Genomic DNA, 25,910 nt, shown 5'->3' with positions numbered 1-25,910 from the left:
CTCATGGAGGTACGGGATGAGGACATCATCCTCCTGGCGGCTGTACACTGGCAGGCATGAACGAGGCATTATCTGGAAGACATAATGATGGTGACAGGTCACAGTATCACAGAGATGTACAGAGATACAGCTGCACATACATTTGTATTAAATATAGTACATCTGCACAGTTATCTTTGCAAATCATCATGACACTGACACGACTGACATGTTTGTGTCACACATGTAACACCCATTATGCATTGGATATCATCACCATATATGTGTGTTACCTCATTACATTGTTCATACTCCATGTGAATGCTGTCTTGATGTGGGCATGTCTGTTTGCCTGTACTGCTGTTCTTACCTATCAGCACATGCCTGGATGTGTCCACAGTGATGCTGTTGACCTTGATGCTGTGTATATGTCACATATCAACACATACACTGCCTTAATGGACATGAGCAGTGACAATGCACACATACGCACGGAACCTTTACATGCATGTGCTTTGCCATATACATCTACACGGCACTGTACAGCAGTTCAACATCCTGCCACTGATCGCCTGTGTTGCACATGTGATAGACATGGGACAATGGCTAGCCGGATGTCATTCGCAGGGATGGTTATCAACTATAGCATGTACGGGAAAGGTTTCCTAGCTGTATCCGACAGCCATTTTGCCACCGCAAGGTGCATCAGTGCCACATTACTGATCCAGACAGTTAATAATACATCTACCATGCGGTCATCACACCATGTATGACAGATATGACATGTGCAGCTTTGATGGATAGGGTTGCATGGTATGGCGGGAGTATGTAACATGTATGGCACAGGGATCTGTCCAGCATGTGGCGATCCTTGTAGTAGGAGGGTGGCTGTCCATGACGTATGTCTTTCAGATCAGGATATGTATGTGTAGCATGTCCAACATCACAGTGTAGCACATGTCTTTATGCAAGGTAGCCAGCATGCTGCATAGCGGAGGTGAGGATTGTGAAGGCTGGTATCGCCCATCCACGCATGGCCAATACCCCTTAAAGGTGATATGTGATCCGATATTGGTCACCCGAGTGCTGAGTATGCCTGTCCAATGATCTCCATGCTCATGGATGGCACCCTGTCATGACATGGGTGCCTCGTATGACTACCTAATAGGCCTGGAGATGTTACCAACTCAGGGAGGTGAACTGCACAGCACCATCCCTTACACAGTGTCCATAATGTTGACCGCTGCCTAGGTGGTAGTTAATGGGTACAGGGTTATTCACCTAGCGGTGACAATGCTATTATCAGCTGTCAGATTGTGCACATATGTCACACACCTCACCCACAAAGCCCATTCTGTATGTTGTCCACAACACTGAGACAGCTATTACTCCTAGGTCATGGCCATTCACATCCTTACATACACAGATGCCTCCCATTTGTCTGTGTGGTATGGGCTACAATGAGGGGGAGTACAAAACATTAACCCTGTTTTACTGTAGCTGCCACTGGTGTGATATGCACATGTCACTCTGACACCTTTTGTAGTGTTGATTCTGTCAGCAGGCCACTGGTAGAACACTCCTGTGACATACGAAGGTACATCTAGTATACTCAGTGCAGCTGGAACACGGTATGGGTGATGATGTCCTATGACCTGTCACAAGTATGCTATGCAGTGTGAAATCATCCGTACTGTCATCTACTTCTGTACTGCTAACATCTACGTTGATAAAGGTTCATAGACTTGCAGACCATACTCAGCAGGGTAATAGTGCAGTGCCTCCAAATATGACTGTCGTCTCCACTTGTGGGTTGCAGTGGGTTGATATTATCCAACACCCGATCTGTATTGCATATTCATGCTCAGCACTTGTTCAGAACTTGTGAGCACTTCATGAACTACTAATTACTATAGCACCCATTCCAATTCATTTCTTACAAGTACACTGTCTGTCCTTACATTTCCAGCTTGCTTACAGTACAACAGCTGTTGTACACACGTAACTCACATATCTCGTGAGACATGGTTGAATATAGAGGCATGTCCAACTGTCACGTACCAGTGTTATTGCATGTCTATATGATGAATATGGCGAACATGTGGCAATAGAGCAATTGTCTCATGTACACAGTCAATGCTCACCTCCCAACATATGACACTACAGCCTGTGGAAGATGCAAATATGTAGCCATGCTGGGGGTAATGCTTTCACCAACCCAGACTGTACCTGACATTCATGTGGGGATGTGTAACATTTGCAACACACCCCACTCATCACATAGTCTCACAAGATCTCCACCACCACAGGCCGCACATAGTATGAGTATGACATTTGCAGAACCTCTCCATACTCTGTGTAGGCACCAGAGGCAGCCCCCATCACCAAACACAACAACAATTACTTAAAGCCCACAGACTCATGTGTGCCCATCAACTACAGCCAATAGGGTGTTATAACATACCCAACACACCAGTCATAGGTGACTCTGTAGGCGGTCACACTGATGTCCCACTCAGCAGGCTACACAAGGCGATAGTCACTTACATCTAGCTGTTGGGTAACTGGTTCTGCAACATAACCTATGCACCCATGACACACCTCATCAGTTACAATTTGACTGTCATTCTCTATGTTAGTGTGACTGCCCTGAGATGTAACTTCCCAGACTACATGTACAGGGACATGCAATAGCTCTCCGGTCTTGTAGCCCAGAAGGTGTCGGCCAAGCACTGGGGAGCATTCTGCATTCATCCAGACTAGATACCAATGTACAACTGACTGTTTCACTTCAACAGTTGCCTGTGCTTCTGCTGTCATTCCACAGGCATCCAGTATCTGTCCGCTTTGAATGACATGTCTACAAAACACGATGCTTTGGCACAGATGACCTGCACCTGTCAGCCCTGGGAGTACAGATAACATGTAAGGCTCTTGCTGCTCCTATACTGCCTGTCTTGCACAGTTTCAAATAACATTCACCACCAGAACGGGAACAGGCAAGAAAAACATGGGGTCATGTGACTCAATGCTTTACATCATCTCTGACGCACGCAGGCACGGCACTCCTTATAATGGACCACTTCAATATCTCTGCAGTGACTGGGACCTGCCTCTAGGCTCCGCAGAGCACACCTGCACTGACAGGTTATACGCAGACCACACCTTTCAGTCGTGTAACCTGGACCGGAACACCCACGGCTGAGGTGTGTCCATATTTCACTATGTTGTACACACCTCCTGGCTGGTTACTTAGCACAATGCATCAGAGGTGATCCACGTGCAACTAACTGTGGCCAGAACTGCCATACACATTGTAACATGCTACAGATTCAACAACATACCCCACGGTTACCGGCCCTCATTTCTTGGTGTACTGGACAGTAGGGTTCAGACAGGTACTACTGATGTGCGACTGACACTACCTCACACTTAACTGGGATAGCTACTCATGTACCGACACATTAGGCTAATGCTGTCCAGGATTCATAACCTCCACTCGGCTGGATCAACCCATACACACCACCACCAAGACCAACAATATCCTAGACATGGACATTACCAACATGTCACTGGTGTTCCACACCAGTGGTTATCCCCTCGTTGGTAGTTTCTGAACATATGCTAATCACCCTTGTTATCCACATCCCGGCACCACACCCTTCATGGCATAGACAGCACAAGATTAGTACAATGCCTACTACAGATGTCTTATGACAGCAGTAGTAAACGTCATGACACCTGTGCAGATGGACAATGCACATACAAACGCTGAAACATACCCCAGTGCACTTCATTAGCACTTACACGACTGCATGGATCATGCTATGCCAAACAGAGCCATGATGGTACCCACCATATAACGGACGTCACTCTGGGGGTCCAGTTCCATGGACATAATGTACAATAAAAGATGGAGGCTGTTGCAAAGTGGAGTACAATCCCATGGGTGGGGTAGCTCACTGGTCAGCCTCAGTAGGGCTCCGGGATCCCTTATCACATCCTCCAAACCTAGCTACGTAAACATTACTGTGACACATTCCAGGGTGTACCACAAAGCATTATGGAGGTATGTCAGTAGTCAATGGCAATACCCACAACTGCTCTGACATACGACGGTTACTCAGGAACATTACAGAACCGAGTGATGTTGGCAACATCCTGGTGGATGGGTTCAATGCTAACTTTACACCCTCTCACTCCCTACAGGGCCATAATCCATGCAGGAACATTGCGGAGTCCCTGCGGTCACAACTACACATTTCCAACCTGCACTCTCTAAGGCCTGGAACACAGACTCCATGTGACCGTTCAACATCCCAGGCTGTGATTTACACAAACCTCAGAACGACATGTCTCCTCACTTGGCCACCAGATTCATTAATAGCCTTCTGTCAGACATTGTGGCCCCTGAATGGCATACAGCAACAATTATCACACTCCACACAGGTGGCGCCACAATGAACCAGGGGACTATTGCCCTATACGCCTGACTGGACTGTTCTGCAAGGCTATGGGGCACATCATCATGGAAGTCATTCACAGAGACATTGGTGGGCTCCAGACCTTTGATGCCACCCAGGTTGGACTTGTTAGGGCCAGACCATGGCTCCTACACCTGGTGGACTCCTTTGATACAATTACCAGGGTAGTTGATGACGGTAAGGGGGTCCACACAGCCTACATTGTCCTCTCACTGGCTTTCAGCACCGTTCTCCATTCTGGTATTGACAACATACACATCCACCTGCACATCGACCCCTACATCTCAGGATGTTATGCAAAGTGGCTCACGGACAGGACCCACACAATGAGGCTACCACAGTCCTCAGTCATAGGGCCCCTCATGTTCGGTATATGCTTCCCTGAGGTACAGGCTAGCACAGAGGGACTTTCCCTGGCTAGGTTTCCAGACAACTGCATACAAGGCCCCATGACTGATCCACCAGCTGATACAGACTCCCTCCATAAGGGTGTCACTGTGACGGATACCTGATGTCGATAACATGGCCTCAAGCTGCATGACACATGGTGCATGAACATCCCCTTTGGATTACACCAATCACCCACTGACTATCACATAGGTGGTAGTCCCCTACATACATGTGACATTATACGGGATCTTAGTACACACGTATGTAGCACCCACTCCTTTGATAACCATATTGCCAATGTGGCGTGGATATCCTTCTACGTGGCCACCCTTATGTGTACTGGGTTTGTAGCTGGAACAAAGGCACCCATTGTACCTCTAAACCCCTGACGTATACATACATTCAAGGGTACAACACCCCATTTAGGGTGTACCTTACAGAACAGCAATGGCTTTACATACCACAACATTAACACACCATGAGGATTATTGAGCTCCAAAGGTTGACGTATGCGACAGTACTACGGACACCATGACTGTACACATGTGCATACTGCATACTCAGGGGTGACCTCTGCTGAACATACAGGGCCCATGTCCACAACAATATTCATGGATATACTCCACATAAGCGACATAAACAAAAGCCACTGAGAGCAACATGGCTCATGGATATGTGCACAAATGCAACGATGAGTGGGATGTTCTTGAGGGTTTATTCCCAAACCAGACACTCACCATGCTTTGGAACATGATTCCTATGTACATAATGCAGGGTCACTCAGTAGCACTGTTTATGAGATACCTCACTTGGTGGATGGGAGACACATGTGTACGCCAGGGATCACTGCAGTGGATGTACTGTGCAGAGGTGCAGGTAGCACATGGCTCTGCTGTTCACAGACAGGACACTACCCTAGAGAGGTGCCGCCGGTGTAAACACTGTAGTTGGGCTTACACATAGACTTGCCAGACAGCATAGTACCTCACTATGAACCTGTGAAGCTATTACATGTCCTTTGTGCATGGTTAATTGAGTAGCTCTTCCATTTCGATTAGCTATCATGCTGTTACAGTGTCCCGTGACTACAAGCCATATGTATCCTGTTATTGTGTATTGTACATGCCAATAGATGATACCTTTTGTTTGCATGATATAACTTTTATGCTGTGTAGAATATCTGACATATCTACCTACAATACTGTACATTACACATATTTTACATATTATCCCATAATGCAAAGCATACTTGCACAGCAGGACCACCTTAGGCATGTTATTGTCATTATATGCCCATACACATGCCTACTGTGACAGTATATCAACATATACTATCCCCTGCTATGGTACGTACTTGTTGGACATACCCTACCACTGACGGCGGGTGGTGTGGAATTGTTCTGTTTAAAGCCCTCATGTAGCATCCTTTGTGGTGTCTGTGATGTTTACCTTGTGGCCCACAGCAGGACACACAATTTCTACAAGCATTACTATGCTCAGCAAGACATCACTACATAATACCTTTTCCCACTTTATGCATTGTGGACACTTTTAATTAATACAAAACAGGCTATACATACACTAACATACTGGGTGTTCTACATACCTTGTTAGCGTTCTGAACTTTCGTAAATATCTCTCTTACACCTTTACTGCTTAAACGGTTCTATGGTATGAGCATACGGTTTGAATGTCTGGCAAGTCATCCTTATATACGTCGATACCTGTAACATGTGGTTTCCTGCCGCCAATTGGTGTTCCTGAGTAAATTATTACATGCACATCAGCTGTGCAGCTACTCCATTCGCCAATTACGTGGCAACAGTGGTGTATAATTGAATTCTCCACTTGGGCGTTGCCCTTTTGCCCTACCTTCGGGGAGACGGCCTGTATGTGTTTTGCTGTGTGGAATTGCAACTGCTATTTGTAGAGGCACGGATATTTTGGATTCATGTCCCCCGTGGATTGTGTGTGACGGCTAGAGTATGTGGTTCTACATGTGAGTGTACCTGTCATCTCAACCATCTGATAAGGGACTATTGCAAACAAAACCTGTAACATCGCCGTCTGTTCCATTATACAACAGCTACAATTTCACATGGTGCCTTTACAAATGTGTCTCTCACAAGGTATGTTAACACTTCTGCAGATGTAATTGAGTGAGTGGATGTTTGTGATGTTATTACAGTCTGTATTGCTATTGTTTCATGTGTTGGAGATGTAGGTGTGTGTACATAGCATATACAGGTTTGTGGGGACTGCATTTCTACTTATTCCATATATGTGTGTGGGCTCCTTCCCTAATTGAAGACCTATCAGTTAGTAGACTGAAACTATGGTTGTTACGGGCTTATACATTGGGCCGTTGTTAATTGGTTTCTATATAGTATGCAGGTGAGGTTGATACTTCCATACCTCTGGAAATACAGCGATATGTAAAGGAATGTTACTAAATGACAGCTGTCCCGTGTATTTCTGTCACAGGTATTTGCACTCATTGCAGTTGTGTTGGTGACTGAACCTCTTTGGCATGGGTTGCCACCTTTTCAAATGGCCATAGTGGGACATTTGCAGGACACACATCGGTGTTTACAGGCCAACACATACCCACGGTCAGTACACAGGATAGCACATACTTTTATCCTGAATACATACTTATTCTTGTAGCACTTTAGCTACTCATCATGTTTCATGTAACATTTACGTTTTTTAGATACAGGCATAACTATTTAATGCAGCTATTACATAATATATGGGACATAATTATGTCCTACAATCTCAGGCATTTGCCCTTTTTAATATTTTTTGTCAGGACACAACTGCCCAGGGAGGGGCTGTCCCTCTTAAAGTGGGACAGGTGGTAACCATATGCCTACGGCCAGCTATAACCACACCTACCGTAATGATCTACCTCCGCATTAGCACTAACAGACACATGATGCAAACACAGACACACACATTACAGTCCCATGGAAATGCACACGGCACCCTCAACACACACATACACAGACTACGGCAATCACAAACACAGTTGAACACAGTACCTACGTGGACTGCAACACCGGCAGCGATAACTAAATGTCCCTTAATATCGTGATAATATTACACGCGGTTCTAGTGTTCCGGTACTGTGTTCTTTCGGTCTTTCAGCCTCGTGATTACGCTTGTTGGTATGTGACACATTCCATAGTTGGCAGTATCCTACTTATTTGTACCTCCATGGTTGTGTACATGTCGTTGACCTATCTACATATTTGCAGATATAGGTGAATCTGTATATATCAACATATATCTCTCTATCACCCTTTCTATCTCTATTATGTATATGTATATATATATATATATATATATATATATATATATATATATATATACACATGACAGAGACAGTGACAGGCAGAATACACCTTTCATTGTGTACATGTCGGTATATACTGTTACCTGGACTCCGCACGTTTGTGTTTGAACCTGTCACATTACACACCTGCCATTGGTACATCTTGGGTAGCTTAGTGTTAGGTGATTGTGTACATGATTGCGTGTTCTACTTCTGGCAGTGGTCATTTTACGCTTCAGAGTAGGCACTATTAGTACAGGGGTGAATAATGCTGGTTTCACCTGTTCTGGACATCATTGACCGTGATCTGTGCGATATTCAGAGAAGCTTAGCCCTGTTTCGCACATATCCGTATAGTCATATTTAAACGACGCTTGCCAGCACTGGGCAACGCATATTCCCGCTAACATGTGCTAAACATGATCTGATGACCTGCATCCAACATGCATTATTCATGCCTTCGGGATTACATTACATCCCTTGCAGGACGTGGGACTGGGAACATGCATGACAGTCACTGCATTTACCACTTGGGCATCTGGGATTTGTACACGTGTTATGGCGTTTTGTATGTGGACTATACTATGGCTGTTACTCCATACTGCAATCAAATGGGTAACTCAGTTAGTTTACATATGGATGAGACCTATTAATGGTATGTCCAAGTGATGTTTAATGGATGTGCTCCAGCATTGGGTATGTATGTCACAGTGAGCCACACACTATGATGTGCTACACCTTCACACAACCGTAGGTGGAGCATGCTGGAGTGACAGATACCTGTCATGGGTACACCCCATGCTTCGCCACTACATCCATGATTACATTATATGGAGCCCCTCATTAACGCACCAGGGAATCCATGCAGAGTGTGTGGGGAACAGTGATTACACACATGGATCCCGCAATTGGCTCTGCTCCACTGAGCGACAGTTGGTTACTCGATGTGGTGACGACAGCAGACACTGTTTGCCTCGATTTATGAATGGCCTCTGACAATCGGGCATGTACCTACCGATGTACCTAGGAACCTATACACACAGTACCAACATATGCTGATAGATGCGTGTACTGTTCAGGTGTTGACATTCCTTGTTCCAATAGCTGTTGTGTGTACAATGGTTGAAGGCTGCCTATGTAGGACTCACACAGTAGGCCACCTATACATTACAATTTACAGGTGGTCGTGTGTGTGCCATCCATTTTACTGTGTGTGCAGGTGGAGAGGTGTGTCAGTCCGTAGGGGCCTACACTGTCAGAGTATGTGCTATACGTTCCCTCTTTGCCAAGGCATAGGCATATTGGGCACGCCTCCATCTGCCTACTGGGGCTGGCACAGGGTGTTCGTGGTCTGAATCCCTCTGTGCCTGTGATGGCCATTTGCAATTGCAGTGGGTTGTGAGGGCCTTCACCATTTTGTCCCTGCTGCAGCTGTTTCCTCAGGATCATATTATATAGCATGGCACATACTATTAGGATGTGGGCACACGTGCCTGGAGAGTACTGCAAGGCTCCACCAGATATGTCCAAGCAACGGAACCGTGATTTCAGCATCCCAAACACACGCTCTATGATGATTCTGGTTTGTGCGTGTGCCTCATTATGGCGTTCTTGCATGGGTGTGTGCGCATTTCTGATGGGAGTCATCATCCATGGCTCCAGTGCATAGCCAGCATCCCCCACAAGGTGGCCATGTGGGATGTCCCCCCTGACAAATACCTGATATAGCTGTGAGGCATGCCAGATGTGGGAGTCATGGTAGCTTCCAGGGCTGCCAGCACACACATCCATGATAATGCCCTGGGCATTGCACACGACCTGGCAGTCGATGGAGTGGTATCCCTTGCGGTTTATGTAGCGCCTACCATGCTCACTGGGTGGTGACTTGATATGTATGTGCGTGCAATCTTTCGCACCCAGTACCTCCGGGTAGTGTGCCACATGGTGGAAGAGATGCATATTGCTGGCCAACTCCTCCTGAGTTCAGGGGAAGTATATATGCTCATTGGCATGTGGTAACATGGCATCCAGGAACTGGTGTAGTACCCTGGATGCTGATGCCTGTGAGATCCCCATTATATCTCCAGTTGGCCTTTGAAAGGTACCTGTGGCTAGTATTCACAAGCTTACACACACCTTCATGTCCACTGGGATGGGTTCCCCTCTGTTGTTTCTGGATCTCAGGCGTGGCCGGCACAGCTCAACTATTTGCTGTAAGATGTCCCTGTCCACCCTGTAATGCTCTACTATCTCCAGATCATGTAGCCCCTGGTAGGTTACCCTTGGTCTGAACACTCTTCTCCTCCTCCAGGGCCTGCGGTGGTTGTCAGCATCATCCTCCACAACACCGTCAGTCTCTAACACATGGTGATGAATCACAGCTATGGCAGCTCCCAACATGTACATTGTAAAAGTTCCCCGTATGTTTACACCTATGGTGCAGTGTTTGGGAATACACAGGTGTGTGTGGGGTGCTATCACGCTTTATACTATTGTGCTGTGAACACCAATGATGTCATAGGGTGTGTATGTATGATCGTAGCTACAGGAACTACTATTGTGGTGCCTTTGGTGCTGAATTACATTTGGCTGCTGTGGATTACCTCTTGCCCTTCCCTTTACATTTCTTAACGTTTCACCTCCCATTTTCTGGCATGCATCCAGCAGCCTGCTTTCATTTGTACTTTCCTATACCTGGCTTATCTTGCGTAATGTGTTCTATGGCCGGTCTACTGTAGGTTTGCTTTGCTCTGCTATGACAGTTCTCTTTTCTTTGCAATCCGATACCTCCCCTATCCTGTTTTGCAGGTTTCTGCGAGCAGACTTGTCAGCTGCCGTCGATTGCCAGCTGTGAGTTAATAGGTGTTAATTGCTCAGTTGTACTCCAATTACCCTACTGCGGCATTTCCTTATTTTCTTCCCCTGACCTTCCTGTTTGAGCTATGGTGCACGGTGCGTACGTCCGCTTACCGGGTTTCGGGCATATTTTCCTCCCCGTACACATGCGCTTTTGGGCTCCATATGTGCTCTCAGCTAAACGATGCTATACCTACCTCCCCACCCCTGTCCTGCAGCTTTGCTTAGCAATGGCCAGGCTGGATTTGCATTGCTCCAATGTGCTTACAGCTACGGTGGCACACCCCACTGCTGATGTCATGTATACCTCTAAGCCACTCCTCAGTGTTGTAGCGCTGCGCCGTATGGTACATCCTTAGTCCGGTGGGACGTTTGCGATTCACTATTACCTGCCTCATTTGCATGGCATTGACTACTAATTCCTAGTTACCACGCCAAACACTGTCACAGACCCTTAGCAACCCTTGCAGCTTGGTTGTGGTGTACCATGCATACCATTGAGTATTATGGCGAAATCATGATTTGTATTACATTGCGATTTTATGACATTTGTATATATTTTCTTTGTGTTCCCATTTGCGCACACATGCCCTGCGGTTGTACTTTGCGTTACTGTGGACATGACATTAAATGTTGTTTTTTAGGTGTTGTGCATCTTTTGTTATGCCATTGGCTGTATATTTAGCCATTGGCATATGTTAACTTTGTAATACATGAGTCTGGTCCGCTTTCATAGCTCCGATGTTCTGTTTGGAAAAATGTAAACCATGTTTTTTGGTTTACATTTCTGTGGGCTTACGCTACGCCTGCACCACTTTATGACTTGCTATGTACCTTCATTTGCATGGTGCGGCACTGCGCATGGGGTGATTAGCATACCTAAGCCGAGGGCTGCGCAGATCTGGCGTACGCCGGTAGTGCACATGGAATTGGATCGTACCTGAATCGTTCGGTGGCCATGTTTGGCGTTATACCGCCTACGCTACACCTGCGCCTGGCGCAAGCTTCATGAATCCCGGGGACTATCTTCTCCAAGTAACAATGTGGCTGTCTTAGCTACAGCATTTTCTTATCACATTTTTTTATAAGCAAGTTAAAATGCAATTTTCTGGTTTGTAACTGTAAAATAAGGATGAGCTCTAATCAACTTTACCACAACTATGACAAAGATTTGCATTGTTTTTATTCAAAGAGTAACTGTATCATTTCCCCAGGATGAATTACAGGTGCTATAAGGGAAGTGGAACACAGTTCAAAGGTTTAAGTTGATTTAACTTTGTAAGAAATTAATGTTTTATATCGAACATAACCAAAGTTTTTCTAATTACTGTACACGATTATGAAAAGGTAAAACAGTGCATAAGTGCACCTCTAACACTGAAACAGCAAACCTGCATCAGACAGAGACAGCACATACTGCAAGATCAGATACAGTTTCAAAAGAAAGGATTCTACCATTTTGACTGTACCCAATGTGCAAACAGTTTTTATCTGGCTGGGTAATTTCACTCTAATCAAGTCCTTCCTAGCAGCGTGTGGATCCTGAGGTTTAGAAGTTCACGAACACTGATGGAGAACAGCTGTCTTGTCTGCATAAGAACTTGTTGGGGTGACTGGGGAGACTTGTTGTGTCTTTCGGCTTTTCCCGGTTAGGGGTCACCACAGCGGAACTCCGGTCCGCTAATGATTGGTAGTTGATTTTTACGTGCCGAGTTACCAGCCCTGATGCACAACCTTCAACGAAGGTATGCCCATTCACACATGTCTCCACGCAGAAGATGCTCTAGCTGAGAATCGAACCGGACAGCGTCTTACTGTGAGGCGACAAACGCTACCGCAGCACCACCACTGCGGTAAGAGAAGGAAATCACATGCATTTCTATCAATATATGGCAATAAGGACTATCCAGCTGTGATCAGACTAGCCATTTAGTAAGATCTTCTGAATGACAGTGACAAGAAGAGAGATACAGATTAACTTACTTCTCCAAAACATTAAGAAGGTGCTCAAGTGAAAATCTATTGATTAGACATTACAAATCATTATTTATGCAGCTTTTCAATGTTCACTGATGCAAGTGGGTTCAGCTATGGAGTAATACAGAGCTGGAAAAGCTCTAACAACATGAAATGCATTATTTCTCATTCTTATACCAGAACAGCAAAGTGGATGATATAATTCTGTAGTTTGCTGAAACTATCCAAAACAAAATAGGCTAAAATACCCTTGGATGACTTTGTTTTCCATACTTTTCTTTTTTCATGTAGAATAAATTGAATTTAACTCTTGCCCCTATGTGGGTTTTGAGGATAACTTAAATGCTCTTGAAGTCATACAAGTCAGCTATATAAATTCACTTTTGAACTGGTTAGCTTTTACTTGTTCGGGGTTCATCTACTTGCAGATCACTTCCACCCAGCTGAACACATGCACATCTATGTGTTCAAGTGTTTGACACTGGAATATACAGACTACATCTGTAAATATGTTTTCTGCAAGTTACTATGACCTTGGAGGTACTACATTTACTGTCGGGGGTGATAGGTTTACTCTTACATCAGGTAGTGCAAGGGAGTTTTCCCCAGTAAAAAAAAAAACTCTTTTTTAAAATTTTCTGCATATCATAAGCATATCTTAAATGGAAGTGATCTACTGACATTTAGTGAAACCCAAGCAGTTCATGATAAAGTTAATGAAGGAGATCCCTTTAAACTTTGGTATTGCTCACATTACATTGATTAAAGTGGGATAAATGAATCCTTGTTCAAACCAAACTGCACATTCACACCTAAACCAGATCCACAGACTAAGCTTTTAGTTGAAATGGAAAGGCAATGCATTGGAAGAGGCAAATTGCTTCTTGCTAATCACAATCTCTGATGTAATAAGCTTACTGCAGTCTCACCAAAGACATCTAACCACTGCCTCAGCTGGCTAGTTATTGAATGTATCACTAAGAGGCATGTCAAAACCCATATTATTGTTTTATCACCAACTACTACTTCCTCTGTACTTATTCAGTGGATGGATGAAGGTAAATACATGACTACTGCTAACTCCATAATGGTAAGTGATTTTAATATTTACTGGGAACTCAGATTTCTAATGCACTTTCAAATACTCCTCCTAATTTCTCTCACATCATGCTATTAACTGCGCTGGCAGACAAACTGTGTTCTGAAGTAAAAACATTCTCATTTTGATTGGGCAATTTTTAATAATTTTTAATAACCCTTTAGAATGCATTGTATAATATTCAGTGTTCCATTACTTCCACCATTACTTTCACCTGTACAACCAAGGAGTCAAAATTGCTGGCAAGATTGTAGGAAACAGTTAAGCTTCGCCTGGCTAAGGAAGCACAGTGTCACCATTTTATGACAAAGATATAACCGAAACCCTAATAAGAAAAGTTGTTATTCCGCTCTAATCTGTACATACATGGGAAGGCTATATATGGTCAAATGTTGTACAGGGTTCGATTCCCTTCTTTCATATGCCTACTGTGTGATCTTGAGCATCTTTCTTAAGCAGACTTGATCCTAGATCACCCCTGAAAAGGGACTCTGGATCCAGTGGGCCTACCTGCTTAACAAGTGGGCATCATATTATCATATGCATATATGCAGTAGTGGTTTGTTTGGAGGTTATGGCCTTCTCCACATCAGAGGTGAAACACCCCAGCACAAATGCTTTTTACATAACTTTACTTCTTGTGACTTTTTAAAATGTCACTATCACATGATCTCAGATATAAATGCGGATCACATTAGAGTTAAATTTCTGTCGTGCAGCACCCCCCCAAAATTCAATCATATCGTTATTCAGATGATCTAGCCATCTGCTTCATTAACTCGTTCCCTGATTCTATATCTGTCTCATTAATGGTTGACATATGAAACATTAGAAGTCGATTTTCATGTAGCTATTTATCACAATGGCACAGTGGATTGCGTTGTTGCTTCATAGCAATAGGTGGACTGGTGACTGAATTCTGTGTGCGTGTGTGTGTGTGTGTGTGTGTGTGTGTGTGTGTGTGTGTGTGTGTGTGTGTGAGAGAGAGAGAGAGAGAGAGAGAGAGAGAAAGACCAGGCATTCTACTTCTGTGCCCTACTTGTCTGGAACTATGTGGATAGTACTGGCTGTTTATGGGGTACTTATAGGAATCAAATGCAACTTGACAACACTGAATGGATTGAAATAACTGCTTTTATGGATGTTGTAATGAGTAAAAAAGCACTAATTCAAAAGCTGTATACAGATATTTTGAAACATAATTCAACATTTTAAGAAAAATACTTTGCTAAAGTAATTATTTCAAAATTGGGTAGAGCACCAATCCACACTGAATCATTTTAGACTCATCCTAGGAACATTGTCTCATTAAGTGGCCTGCTCAGGGCCACACAGTAAACAAATGGAGACAGTGGGAATGCTAGCCAAGACTCCTTTATGATATATGTATGTATAATATATGCATATCAGCTATATTCATAAACCTTTGTCCAGCATTATTAGAACATAAGGATTGTGAGGTTTAGTAGGACCCTGTTCTATTTTTTTTTCAAATCATTTCTAAAAAGAAAAATTAGAAAGAAAATAACCATTATTCATGAGTACACAGTGCTATAGGTGTTCGTTCCTGAACACTAATAAAAGTAGAAAAGATACTTAGGAAGAGATACTCATATCTACATTAGAATATCCCTTTCTTATCATTTCAGAACAACATTAACATGCTACAGGTTTTGCTTAACAAAATCTGTAAGTTTCTCTGTTCTGCCACTGGGTTTAAATATTACTGACTCTCATTACAAAATGTTAATTGGCCCTCAAGAAGAATTGGGCAGTCTGAGTTTAGTTAACCGGAACTCAAACAACCAGAACTCTTAAGAAACCCCCCAAAAAATCGAAGAAATACAGTACAATTTTCATGTGTTGCACTTTCTGTTCCCATTGCAGAAGCATGCCTTATATTCTTAGAGTTTAAAAAAAAGATAGGAATAAATTCCCTCTCTCCCCAACCTAAGAACAAGTCAAACCAAACAAATAGTATAGGATACAGTATTAGGTCTATTTTTAATAGTAACTCTCAAGCAACCAGAAACTACAGTTATCCAGGCTCTACCAATCCCCCTGGGTGCCGGTTAACTGAGAGTTTACTGTATGTTGTGTTAATTTAGAATCTTTGGTAGAGGAAGTATTGTTTTTCTCTTGCAAAGATACTCAAACTTCATACAAGTAATATCACACTTATCTGCAAGAATGCTACAACAAAAATGAATCATTCCAGTTTGGTCCACAGCTTGTGAAACACATTACTCTGCATAGCAAGATGCAGAATTTGGAACACCATTCCTTGTAACATGAAGTGTTTTCCTTATTTTACTGCTTTTCGCACTGCTGTCAAGAAATAACTTCAGGATACTATGAACATAATTGCAGAAGAGAAATTGTCTAGATTTCTAGATTTTATTTTTTTAATTCAGTTTCAGTACTTTAATGTAGCTTGTTCAGCAGCCTCAGAAATGTCAAAAGAGCTAATACATGCATCTGCATCCTGTACTACAGGGCTCATAAACAACACCATTCATCAACATCAGACTTAAAACTGGGTAAGTTTGGACCCAGACTTAGAGTAATTGGTTCCAAAGGTAGGCAGCCTTTACATGGAACAGTTTATTTTTAGTGTCTGTTCTAAGCTTACTGATCTCAGTTAATAAATTCCTATGTCTTGGGTTCAAATGGTGAGTCATAGGTTCATACGTTCATAGGTGTGTACTAGGCTAATGGCCCTGGAGCCTTTACAAGCCTAGCCCATAGAAATGCCCTGGCATCATGCCACCCGACATTAGTTACCAGTGCCTCTGTTGAGTAGAGCCACTGGAGTGATCCCCGGGGTGAATTTTCTATTTCCCATCCACTCATCAAGATTTCTCTTGAAGAGGGATGGTGAGGTGCTCTGTTTGACATGTATGGGAAGTCTATTCCATAGTATGGGCAGTCTCCGGGTTATGAACCTGTCCCTCCAGCATGTTCTGTTGATTTGGTAATGAGGCTGAGGTCTCATACTGTAAACTTCAAGGGTAGATGCCAGCATCTTATATTTGATTCTTCTATAAAATAATATTAAATCCCCTTATAAATACAGCATATAGCTTTAGAGTGCACAACTGACTTGATGCTTTTAGTAAAGTGCTACTAAAGTCTTTTCAATTTCTTGTTTTCGTTTTACTTCATCACAAGGCCAAAAAGTCGAGCCAAATTCTAAATGAGGTTGAATTAGTGATTTATGCAAGGGTTGCACAACTTCCTCAGTTCCTTGACATTATTATAAGAGTGATGATCCTTACTATTAAAAGAACAGCATCTAATAATAATAATGGCATGGTTTATAAATTTCCAGTTGCTGTGCGCTGTTATCTGAGGACCCCTTGTAGTTTTGACAATGGTAACAATTTGGTCACTCATTTAACATGGACAGTTCATGGCGGGATTCAGAAAGAATCCCTCCAAGAGTTTAATCTACTGTGGCAAAAAGGGCCAGTTACTGAGAATGTGAAAAATGGTGATTTAGAGATGAATCTGCCATGATGAAGAAAGGCCTTATTATTTCCTATTTTTTATCTCCCTCAATCTTGTAGTGTTGCTGTTAGCACAAATTAATACTTTGTTACAGTTATCACCATGGGTGGCCCATACATCACGTTGACAAACGCCCTGAGTTGGGAAATTCTAGCTACCTGGGCCTCCAGTGGAAGACCCTATTACATATTCTCCCCCAGTCCACTCACATGATTTATAATAATAAAAAAAAATACACCAGTATATTTTCTTTACTTGTGCAATAGAATATCATTACCAGAGCTCATCTGCGACTATTGATTTATTATACCTAATATACCACTATGGTGATCCAGAGCAATTCAAAAGTTAATAAATAAGAAAGATCACTAGTGGAAAATTTTGAGAATTTTCCCGTTACAAGCTAGTATGATTCACTTCAGTAAGGTTAATTCAACAGTCAAAAGGAAAATTAGAAAGGCCAGTTATAACATATGAACACTGATTTGCTCCCTATGTATAAGATAATAAAATTCCTTATGTAAACATGTTACACAATTCAAAAGAAAATCTGTAATAGTATCACAGTTAAATTCCACCAAATGAAGCCAGGCTAAGATTTTTAGTGGCACATTCTATGGTTTCTTTGATGGACAAACACAGATACTGTTTTGCCACACATTGCTAATTCCATACCTTGTCTCCTTATCATTCAGGGCATTGTTAACTCATCGCTATAGAAAATCAGATTTAATGCAGCAGCAGGCCCTGATATCCTAAAGTAAATTTAATTACTATGATTAACACCTATTTTGTTTTCTGTCTTACATACCTGATCCAGCATAGTTTGAATGTTGGATTTATACTGGTGTCATGGACACAGGCTATTGTAGGTCTTGTATTCAGACAATGGGATGGACACAGGCTATTGTAGGTCTTGTATTCAGACAATGGGATGTTAGCTCTCCAGATAACTGCAGGGCTATATGTTTAACAAATAGCACAGGTAAAGCCTTTGAGATGGCCTTATTAATTCTTTTTCCATATTTATTTACTCTGACTATGGCTTTTAGTCAACATGGCTTTTGTAGATGTTGATCATATTCTTTGAACCTCATATCCTTCCATAGAAATCTCACTGACTCCATGAACAATGATAAGGCTGCTGATGTGAAATACATTGATCTACTCAAAATGTCTAATGCTGTGCCCCACTAGACTATTATAAATAACTTAGTTTTATCAAACATAAACACCTACATTATAAATTGGATTGAAAAACACTTGTCTGTAAGAACATGCATGGTTAACAATGAGAATAGGATGGGATCTATAAAATCAGATTTTAGAGGTGTCCCTTGGGGCCTTTATTATTTAATATCTTTAAGTACTGTAGTATAGTTACAAATGGCATATGACTGAGTAATTCAAAGAGAATACCAAGAAAGACATGAGTAGAATGGGCGTGCCTTCGCTGAAGATTGGGTGTCGAGCTGGCACCTTGGCACCCGTAAAAAATCTACTGCCAATCATTAGCGGATCGGAGTTCCGCTGTGGTGACCCCTAACCAGGAAAAGCCGAAAGAAGAACAACAACAACCAAGGCAGGTGCTATTGTGATCTCATTGACCGAACAGTATGATTACAAAATTACCATGATCTGATTTATTTGTGAGCTAACAACAATAGGATTTCTTTTAAAACAAACAAAAAGGATGTGTATTACACTTCTGCAACAAAAACATGCTCTGAGATTCAGAAAGGGCTAAGGTTATGTGTGTCGATTTGTCTGCCTGGGTAGTCACAGTAGGAGGATTAGGTAGGAGATATGTAAAGTAGGTGTGTGTGTGTGTGTGTGTGTGTGTGTGTGTGTGTGTGTGTGTGTGTGTGCGTGTGTGCGTGTGTGCGTGTGTGCGTGTGCGTGTGTGTGTGCGTGTGTGCATGTGTGCGTGTGTGTGTGCGTGTGTGTGGGTGCGTGTGTGTGTGAGTGTGTGTGTGTGTGTGTGTGTGTGTGTGTGTGTGTGTGTGTGTGTGTGTGTGTGTGTGTGCGCGCTTGTGTGCATGTGCTCACTGGGGGGCTTCCATACCTCTCAAATTCCCTTACACTAATGAGCAAAGGCTGTGCTATAGGGATGGTAGCACTCAGCACCAGGGATACTTCTGAAATATTACTCTAAGTAACTGCAAAAGTTGATAGAAAAACAGATTTTGTTGTAGGAAGCTTTAAATGAGCAATAAGCATGAAACTTTAAAGTCTGACCTTACTGACTGTACTCATCTGTGACAGAGACCCAGTAAAAATAAGAGACAAAATCGTGGATGTCCTATAAAATCGGGGACAGCCGAGAGGTATGAGGACATGTGTGTGTGTGTTTTGTATGTGTTTTGTGTGTGTGTGTGTGTGTGTGAGTGTGTGTGTGTGTGTGTGTGTGTGTGTGTGTGTGTGTGTGTGTGCGTGTATGTGTGTTTATGTGTGTTTTAATGTGTGCATGTGTGAGGAGGCTCTAGATGCTCTGAGATTACATTTTAGAGTATTTTATTTTTTAAAAAAACATTTTTCATCCACTTATGGCCTGAACAAAATCATGATTGAGGAAATTCAAGTTTTACTGTTCTGATTTGCTTTTTCCTTTATCCTTTCAACACACTCTAGCTGACCAAGACTGCAGTGCAATTACTGTGGAGGAATCACCGAATTAATGTGGGGGTGGGTTCTGGGGGCTGTCAGCCACCCCTCCAAAGCCATGTAGTTCTAAATGCTTTGAAGTGCATTTTAGAGTTTTTTTTCCAGTCCTTTGATCCAGTGATGGCCTGAGCAAAAATCATGAGCAAGGAAGAAATTCCGTCTTTTTTGTATTTTAAGGCAGAAATGTATCCAAGGCTTAATGCTCAAAGCTGATAAAATAGCATCTGACAATAAACTGAGAAGACAAGTGCTTGTGAGTATACATAAATCATTTCTGGGAACAGTACCTGTCTCCCTGCCCCTAAAAGATAAACACCTCTCTAATTTCAGATTGGGATGAAAGTGAAGGCACAGATGGCTACAATCATAAATTTCAAGTTGCTGCTCTTGTATGTAAATACAGCCTGCCTCCTTAACCCTATCCCAAAATGTCAGAGTCAGCACCCATCTTGTGTATCTCTCTGATGTTAGACTGGAATGAAAAAAAAAAACAAATAGAATGTGCCATAGTTCAACCTGCTGCTGTCAGATGTATATAAACAGTGTACCTCCTTCCTCCCCCCAAAGGATAGCTACCTGTATATGCATCTGTTGTTTGATTGCAGGAAAAATAAAATAATAATGATAACAGTAATGTTTCCAACTTACTACACATAGACAGCACACTGCTCCTGTGCAAGCTCTTCTGACCTCTGTGTATACTTCTGAAGTTTTGTAATGAACGGCAAAGAAATAACGACAGCCCAACACAAGCTACAGTGACCTGTGCGTACCTCTGAAGTTTGGGAGGGCAATTAAAGAAATAATGACATTGTCCACAACCCTCAACAGAAACTACAACCATCTGCGCATATCTCTAAGCAGGGCGGGTTTTAAACTAGGTGTGACTCAGGGTAGAATTCAAAGACAATTCTCTTGTTATACCTCTGACTTCACCATTTTGAACAAGATTACTTCCTGCATATTTTAAGGTTTTGTTGTTACCCTCCATGTGGCAGATATTCATATATATTGCTTCCATCCATTACCACAAAAACTAGAGAGGATACTTGAGACACTCCATCACTGCTGCCCGGAAGTCCCGTTATCTCATTTCTGTTCTTTTCTAGTGTGGTTATATCTTCTGCTCTGATGAACTCACTAATTTGGCAAAAACGTCTCTACAGGATAATAACCCAGAAGCTATTGCCCTCATACTAACACTGACACTTGAACAATCAGACTGCTTATGCTGATGATGCCCATCTTTCTGTCTGGTATCCACTCCTTTTTTATCCCAAAACACATGTAAAGGAAGGCACTTTAAATTAAATTTCCGCATACCCTCCATGTGTTTTCATTTATCAATTATGCCCAGCAGAAGTCTCTTGAAATCAGTACTGATATAGTGGTTTGTAGCTCTCATTGTGTCTGATTTTAGATGTTAGCTTTTTTGTTTGCTAAGGTCTCTTTCAATCAGTTTGTTAAACCACTCCAATGAACCTTTATGATCTGCTTTAATCCACTTATACACACAATATTTATTATTGCCAACTTGGAAGATAAAATTATATGATTGGCTCTTGAAGGCTGTGTGCTACTTAGGACTAATCTCAAACTCTAAATATTTCTTTTTAGAGTTAACTCATTACATTCACCTCCAGGTGTTTCTGTAGTTACATTCTACTGAAGCCTCTAGGCATATAATATAACTGTTCATATTTGCATTAACAATTCCAAAACCATGCTACATAAACTATATTGAAGGATTTAACCTAAATACTTACATGATAAGTAATATAATTGTACTGATATTTGGTCTAGTGCTAGTAAAGCTATATTAAATGTTGTTTGCATGCTATTTATTTACATTGTTATTTTTTTCAAAATCTCTTAACCAATTAACACAGAACGGTCTGAGTCTACATTTTGAAAGAAAAAAAAACATTCCTATGTGCTAAACATTGAATGTGTGAATGTGGTTTCATAAGTATGCTAGTTTTATAGCATTTAAATCCTAAAAGCAGAAAACTAGGGACCATACCTCCCAACCATGCCGAATTACTCAGTTTTTACCAAGTTTTGGGGTTCAAATGAAGGGGTGCCACGATTCCTGAGTAGTACTCCCTTCATTTCCAATTTTTTTCTTTTGTTTTTTTAATTTTTGTGCTGTTAGAGCTGACATCATCATGTGCGAGATGTCTTCAGCTCCCTCAGGGCTATCAGTCTGTTGGAATTGAGCTCAAGGAGCTCAGGCATTTCCGGCTGGCTTGGCTGCTCAAATGCAAGCAGGAATGGCAACAAACAGTTGCTGCTTTTGCTGTACTCTGATGCAACAGATAACGTTTGCGAGTGGGAATGTTACAGCATTAGGACTAACATTTGGAAGGGTCAGGAAGAACTTAGAAAGTAACTTTCAGAAGGGTCGGGAATCAGACTAACTCTGCAGCAGCAGAATGAAGACTCAGAGAAGGAAGCAGAATGAAGACTCCAATCCAAGTAAGGAAACTAACATTCAGAGAAGAGTGTGTGTGTGTGTGTGTGTGTGTGTGTGTGTGTGTGTGTGTGTGTGCAAATGTCACCCATTTAATAGACCTGGTGGCTAGAGGTACTCAGGCTCAAACCCTGTACCTTGAGTACAGGGTAAAAGAGCCTAAAGTCCCTAGCCACCACCACTTGTGAGCTTTGCCCATGTTTTTTGTGCTAACAGTTGAGAGTCATACCAGGGAAATGCATAGTGGTAACACAACATTTTATTCTAGCAACTTTACAAAATTATACAAGCAATGTTTAAAATGTGTCCCTGGTAAGTCCCTAGCCACTACCACTTGTGAGCTTTGTCCAGGTTTTTTGTGCTAAGAGCTGGGAGCTATGGTGAGAAGTGAGAACTGAATTTGTATTCCCCCATTACTGGCTTTGTTTGTCCAGGTTTTTTGTGCTAAGAGGTTGAAAGCTGTGGTGAGAAGTGAGAGATGAATTCACTAAATGATAGCCGTTAAGTTTCAGTGTTCTTATTTTTCAGGAAGCTGTTGATTTGGCATAGTGGTATGTTGCTCTAACTGCAGTGCATAGGGTCCTGGGCTCAAGACTTGCCAGTGAAATGAATGGTGGTAACACAGCATTTTATTCTAGCAACTTTACAAAATTATACAAACAATGTTTAAAATGTGTCCCTGGTAAGTCCCTAGCCACCACTACTTGTGAGCTTTGTCCAGGTTTTTTGTGCTAAGAATTGAGAGCTATGGTGAGAAGTGAGAACTGAATTTGAATTTCCCCATTGTTGGCTTTGTTTGTCTGGGTTTTTTGTGCTAAGAGGTTGAGAGCTATGGTGAGAAGTGAGAACTGAATCTGTATTCCCCCATTATTGGCTTTATTTGTCCAGTTTTTTTGTGCTAAGAGGTTGAGAGCTATGGTGAGAAGTGAGAAACGAATTCACTAAATGATAGCCATTAAGTTTCAGTCTTCCTATTTTTCAAGTAGTATGTTGCTCTGACTGTAGTGCATAGGGTCCTGGGTTCAAGACTTGCCAGTGAAATGCATGGTTGTAACACAACATTTTATTCTAGCAACTTTACAAAATTATACAAGCAATGTTTAAAATGTGTCCCTGGCTTTTGACCTTTTGTCTCCCCCCAAAAAAGTGAAATTGAAAATAAGTGCAAGAAGCTGTGCAAGATGCCTATGGCTTACACAACTGTCATTCTATTTATAGTGTTGGTGTGGAAGTAGACTTTTATGATAGAAATGTTCTGAATTGGGCAGTTGTATCATTATTGGTTCATGCATTTTGTTTCATTGCCTACAGTACAGTCTACTGGAAAAATGTTCAAACAATAAATTTAAAATGCACTCTGTCTAACAAGTGTGCTGTATTATGCTAGGAATATAATTTAATAAAGTCAGGAAAATGTATCAAAGGAAAGAACACGTATGTTTCTTGGTTTGTGTGCAAGGGGACAATGATTTGAAAACAGCCCAAAGGTAATCTTTATCCACCACTGGCCAGATGCATTTACTTTGGTTGTGGTGTGGGTTTCGATGCTGTTTCAATGAATGTGAGTTTCAAGGGCAGAGAAGTTTTAATGCCAAGTCTATTTTCATTGTGAGACAGTATTACTTTGTTTACCAGATGTCTATTAATGTTTGTGCATTATTGTGCTGCAAAATGTAAAAATAAAATCCAAATAATCATTGCAGAAGTAAAGCAGTATGCACACATTAGTGTTTATGGTAAATGGGGCGAAATAGTCAGGTAATGGGAAATTGAAATGTCTGCAGGGGGACTCTGGTGCCATATTTTGGTTGTCTGATCTTCAGTTTGCGTTTGAAAGTTGGTATCCCACAATTCCATCAGAGTGGGTGGGGTTACGTAATTATATATGCAAATTAGATGTTAATCAGCATACAGATTTGTACCTATTTTTCATGTGCCTTGTCCATATGTTTGATGTTTCCAGGTTGAGAGGCATGCTAGGGACAGATGTTACAAAAATCTGCTTGAAATCTGAACCCTTGTCTGACTTCTGATTTAACTTGATTTGAGAGTCATTTCTTCAGAGCATCTACAGTGGTAATTACTGATTTTTCTTATAATTCCAAATTATATTTTAAGCTTCAAAACATTTTTTATTCATCACACTATTTTCATCCTGTGGCTAAACATATACAGCTGAGCTGACATTTGTAACATTTTCATTAAAGAGTGAATGCAATATCTCCTTTGTTTTAAAAGAAAACATGCTGCAAATCTAAAAACTGACAACTATAATCTGTATGCTTCTACCAACTAGCCTGTGTCCTACATTTGGAATCAGCAAATAAAAATTGTATCCATACTGGAAAGACAGCGTGGTAAGAATGAATTATTAAACATAATTTAGAATCAGTTGTTGATGTTAAGAAAAAATGTAGACAGTGAGTTAGTTAGTAGAAAACACATACATTGTATAAACATTTTAAACCTAATGTTTAACATTAAAATACACAAGCTCATCTACAACAAGTTGTTATCGTATGTCTCACAGCAGGTTATAATGACACAAACACAGCTACGAAGTACCTGTCTGTATGCTGGTAAACGGTAATGTGTACTGTGCAACAAAATCACTGGATAGTGTGCCATGGTTCTCCACCACAAATCGAACAAGAGCAAGGTCAGGGATACTGATGTCAAACAGAAAGGTCTCCTGCCACACTGGATTAAAGCCTGCAGAGAAGAGAGGAAGAAAAGCCCAGTGAAAATCATGATGAATGAATCATTGGAACTCTCTTTATGCAGCATCCATTTTAAGTGGCAGTCAAGTAAGGTTAGGGCTGTGGGTGCCCATTAAACCTGAGCTGGTAAGTTAAAAATATGTTGTGTTTACTCTGCTACAGTGGTTTCTTTTACAGACTGCAGACTGCACAAATCTAGAAGCACATTATACTGATAGAAACTAAGAAAGGACTACAGACCACAAGTACAAAGATGAGCAATGTATTTATATATTTTACTGCATTATTTTTAAAGCTTTGAGACATGTAATGATATTTTATTCATTCATTCTTTTTCTGAAGTCCACTTTACCATACAGGAGCATCGCAAACTATACCATCAAACAATGAGTATCAGGCAAAGAACCTGTGTTGGGTGGGA

At 41.8% G+C, this 25,910-nt stretch overlaps 1 protein-coding gene across 2 annotated transcripts in view; it reads right to left on the bottom strand.

Annotated features, from left to right (window-relative positions):
• The window catches only part of PLCD1 (phospholipase C delta 1), a 1,599,641-nt gene that overhangs the window by 139,583 nt on the left and 1,434,148 nt on the right, over positions 1–25,910 (bottom strand). For both annotated transcript variants that reach the window (XM_044067556.1, XM_044067555.1), the window contains one exon: positions 25,335–25,481. In XM_044067556.1, coding sequence (XP_043923491.1) covers positions 25,335–25,481 — 147 coding nt within the window. The remainder of the gene's footprint in view (positions 1–25,334; positions 25,482–25,910) is intronic.

The sequence above is a fragment of the Protopterus annectens genome, chromosome 3.part1 (assembly GCF_019279795.1).
Source record: "Protopterus annectens isolate FY-2018-M chromosome 3.part1, PAN1.0, whole genome shotgun sequence".
In the NCBI taxonomy this organism is placed as follows: Eukaryota; Metazoa; Chordata; order Ceratodontiformes; family Protopteridae; genus Protopterus; species Protopterus annectens.
Note: the sequence above shows the minus strand (reverse complement) of the source record. Positions and strands in the feature narration are given on the sequence as shown.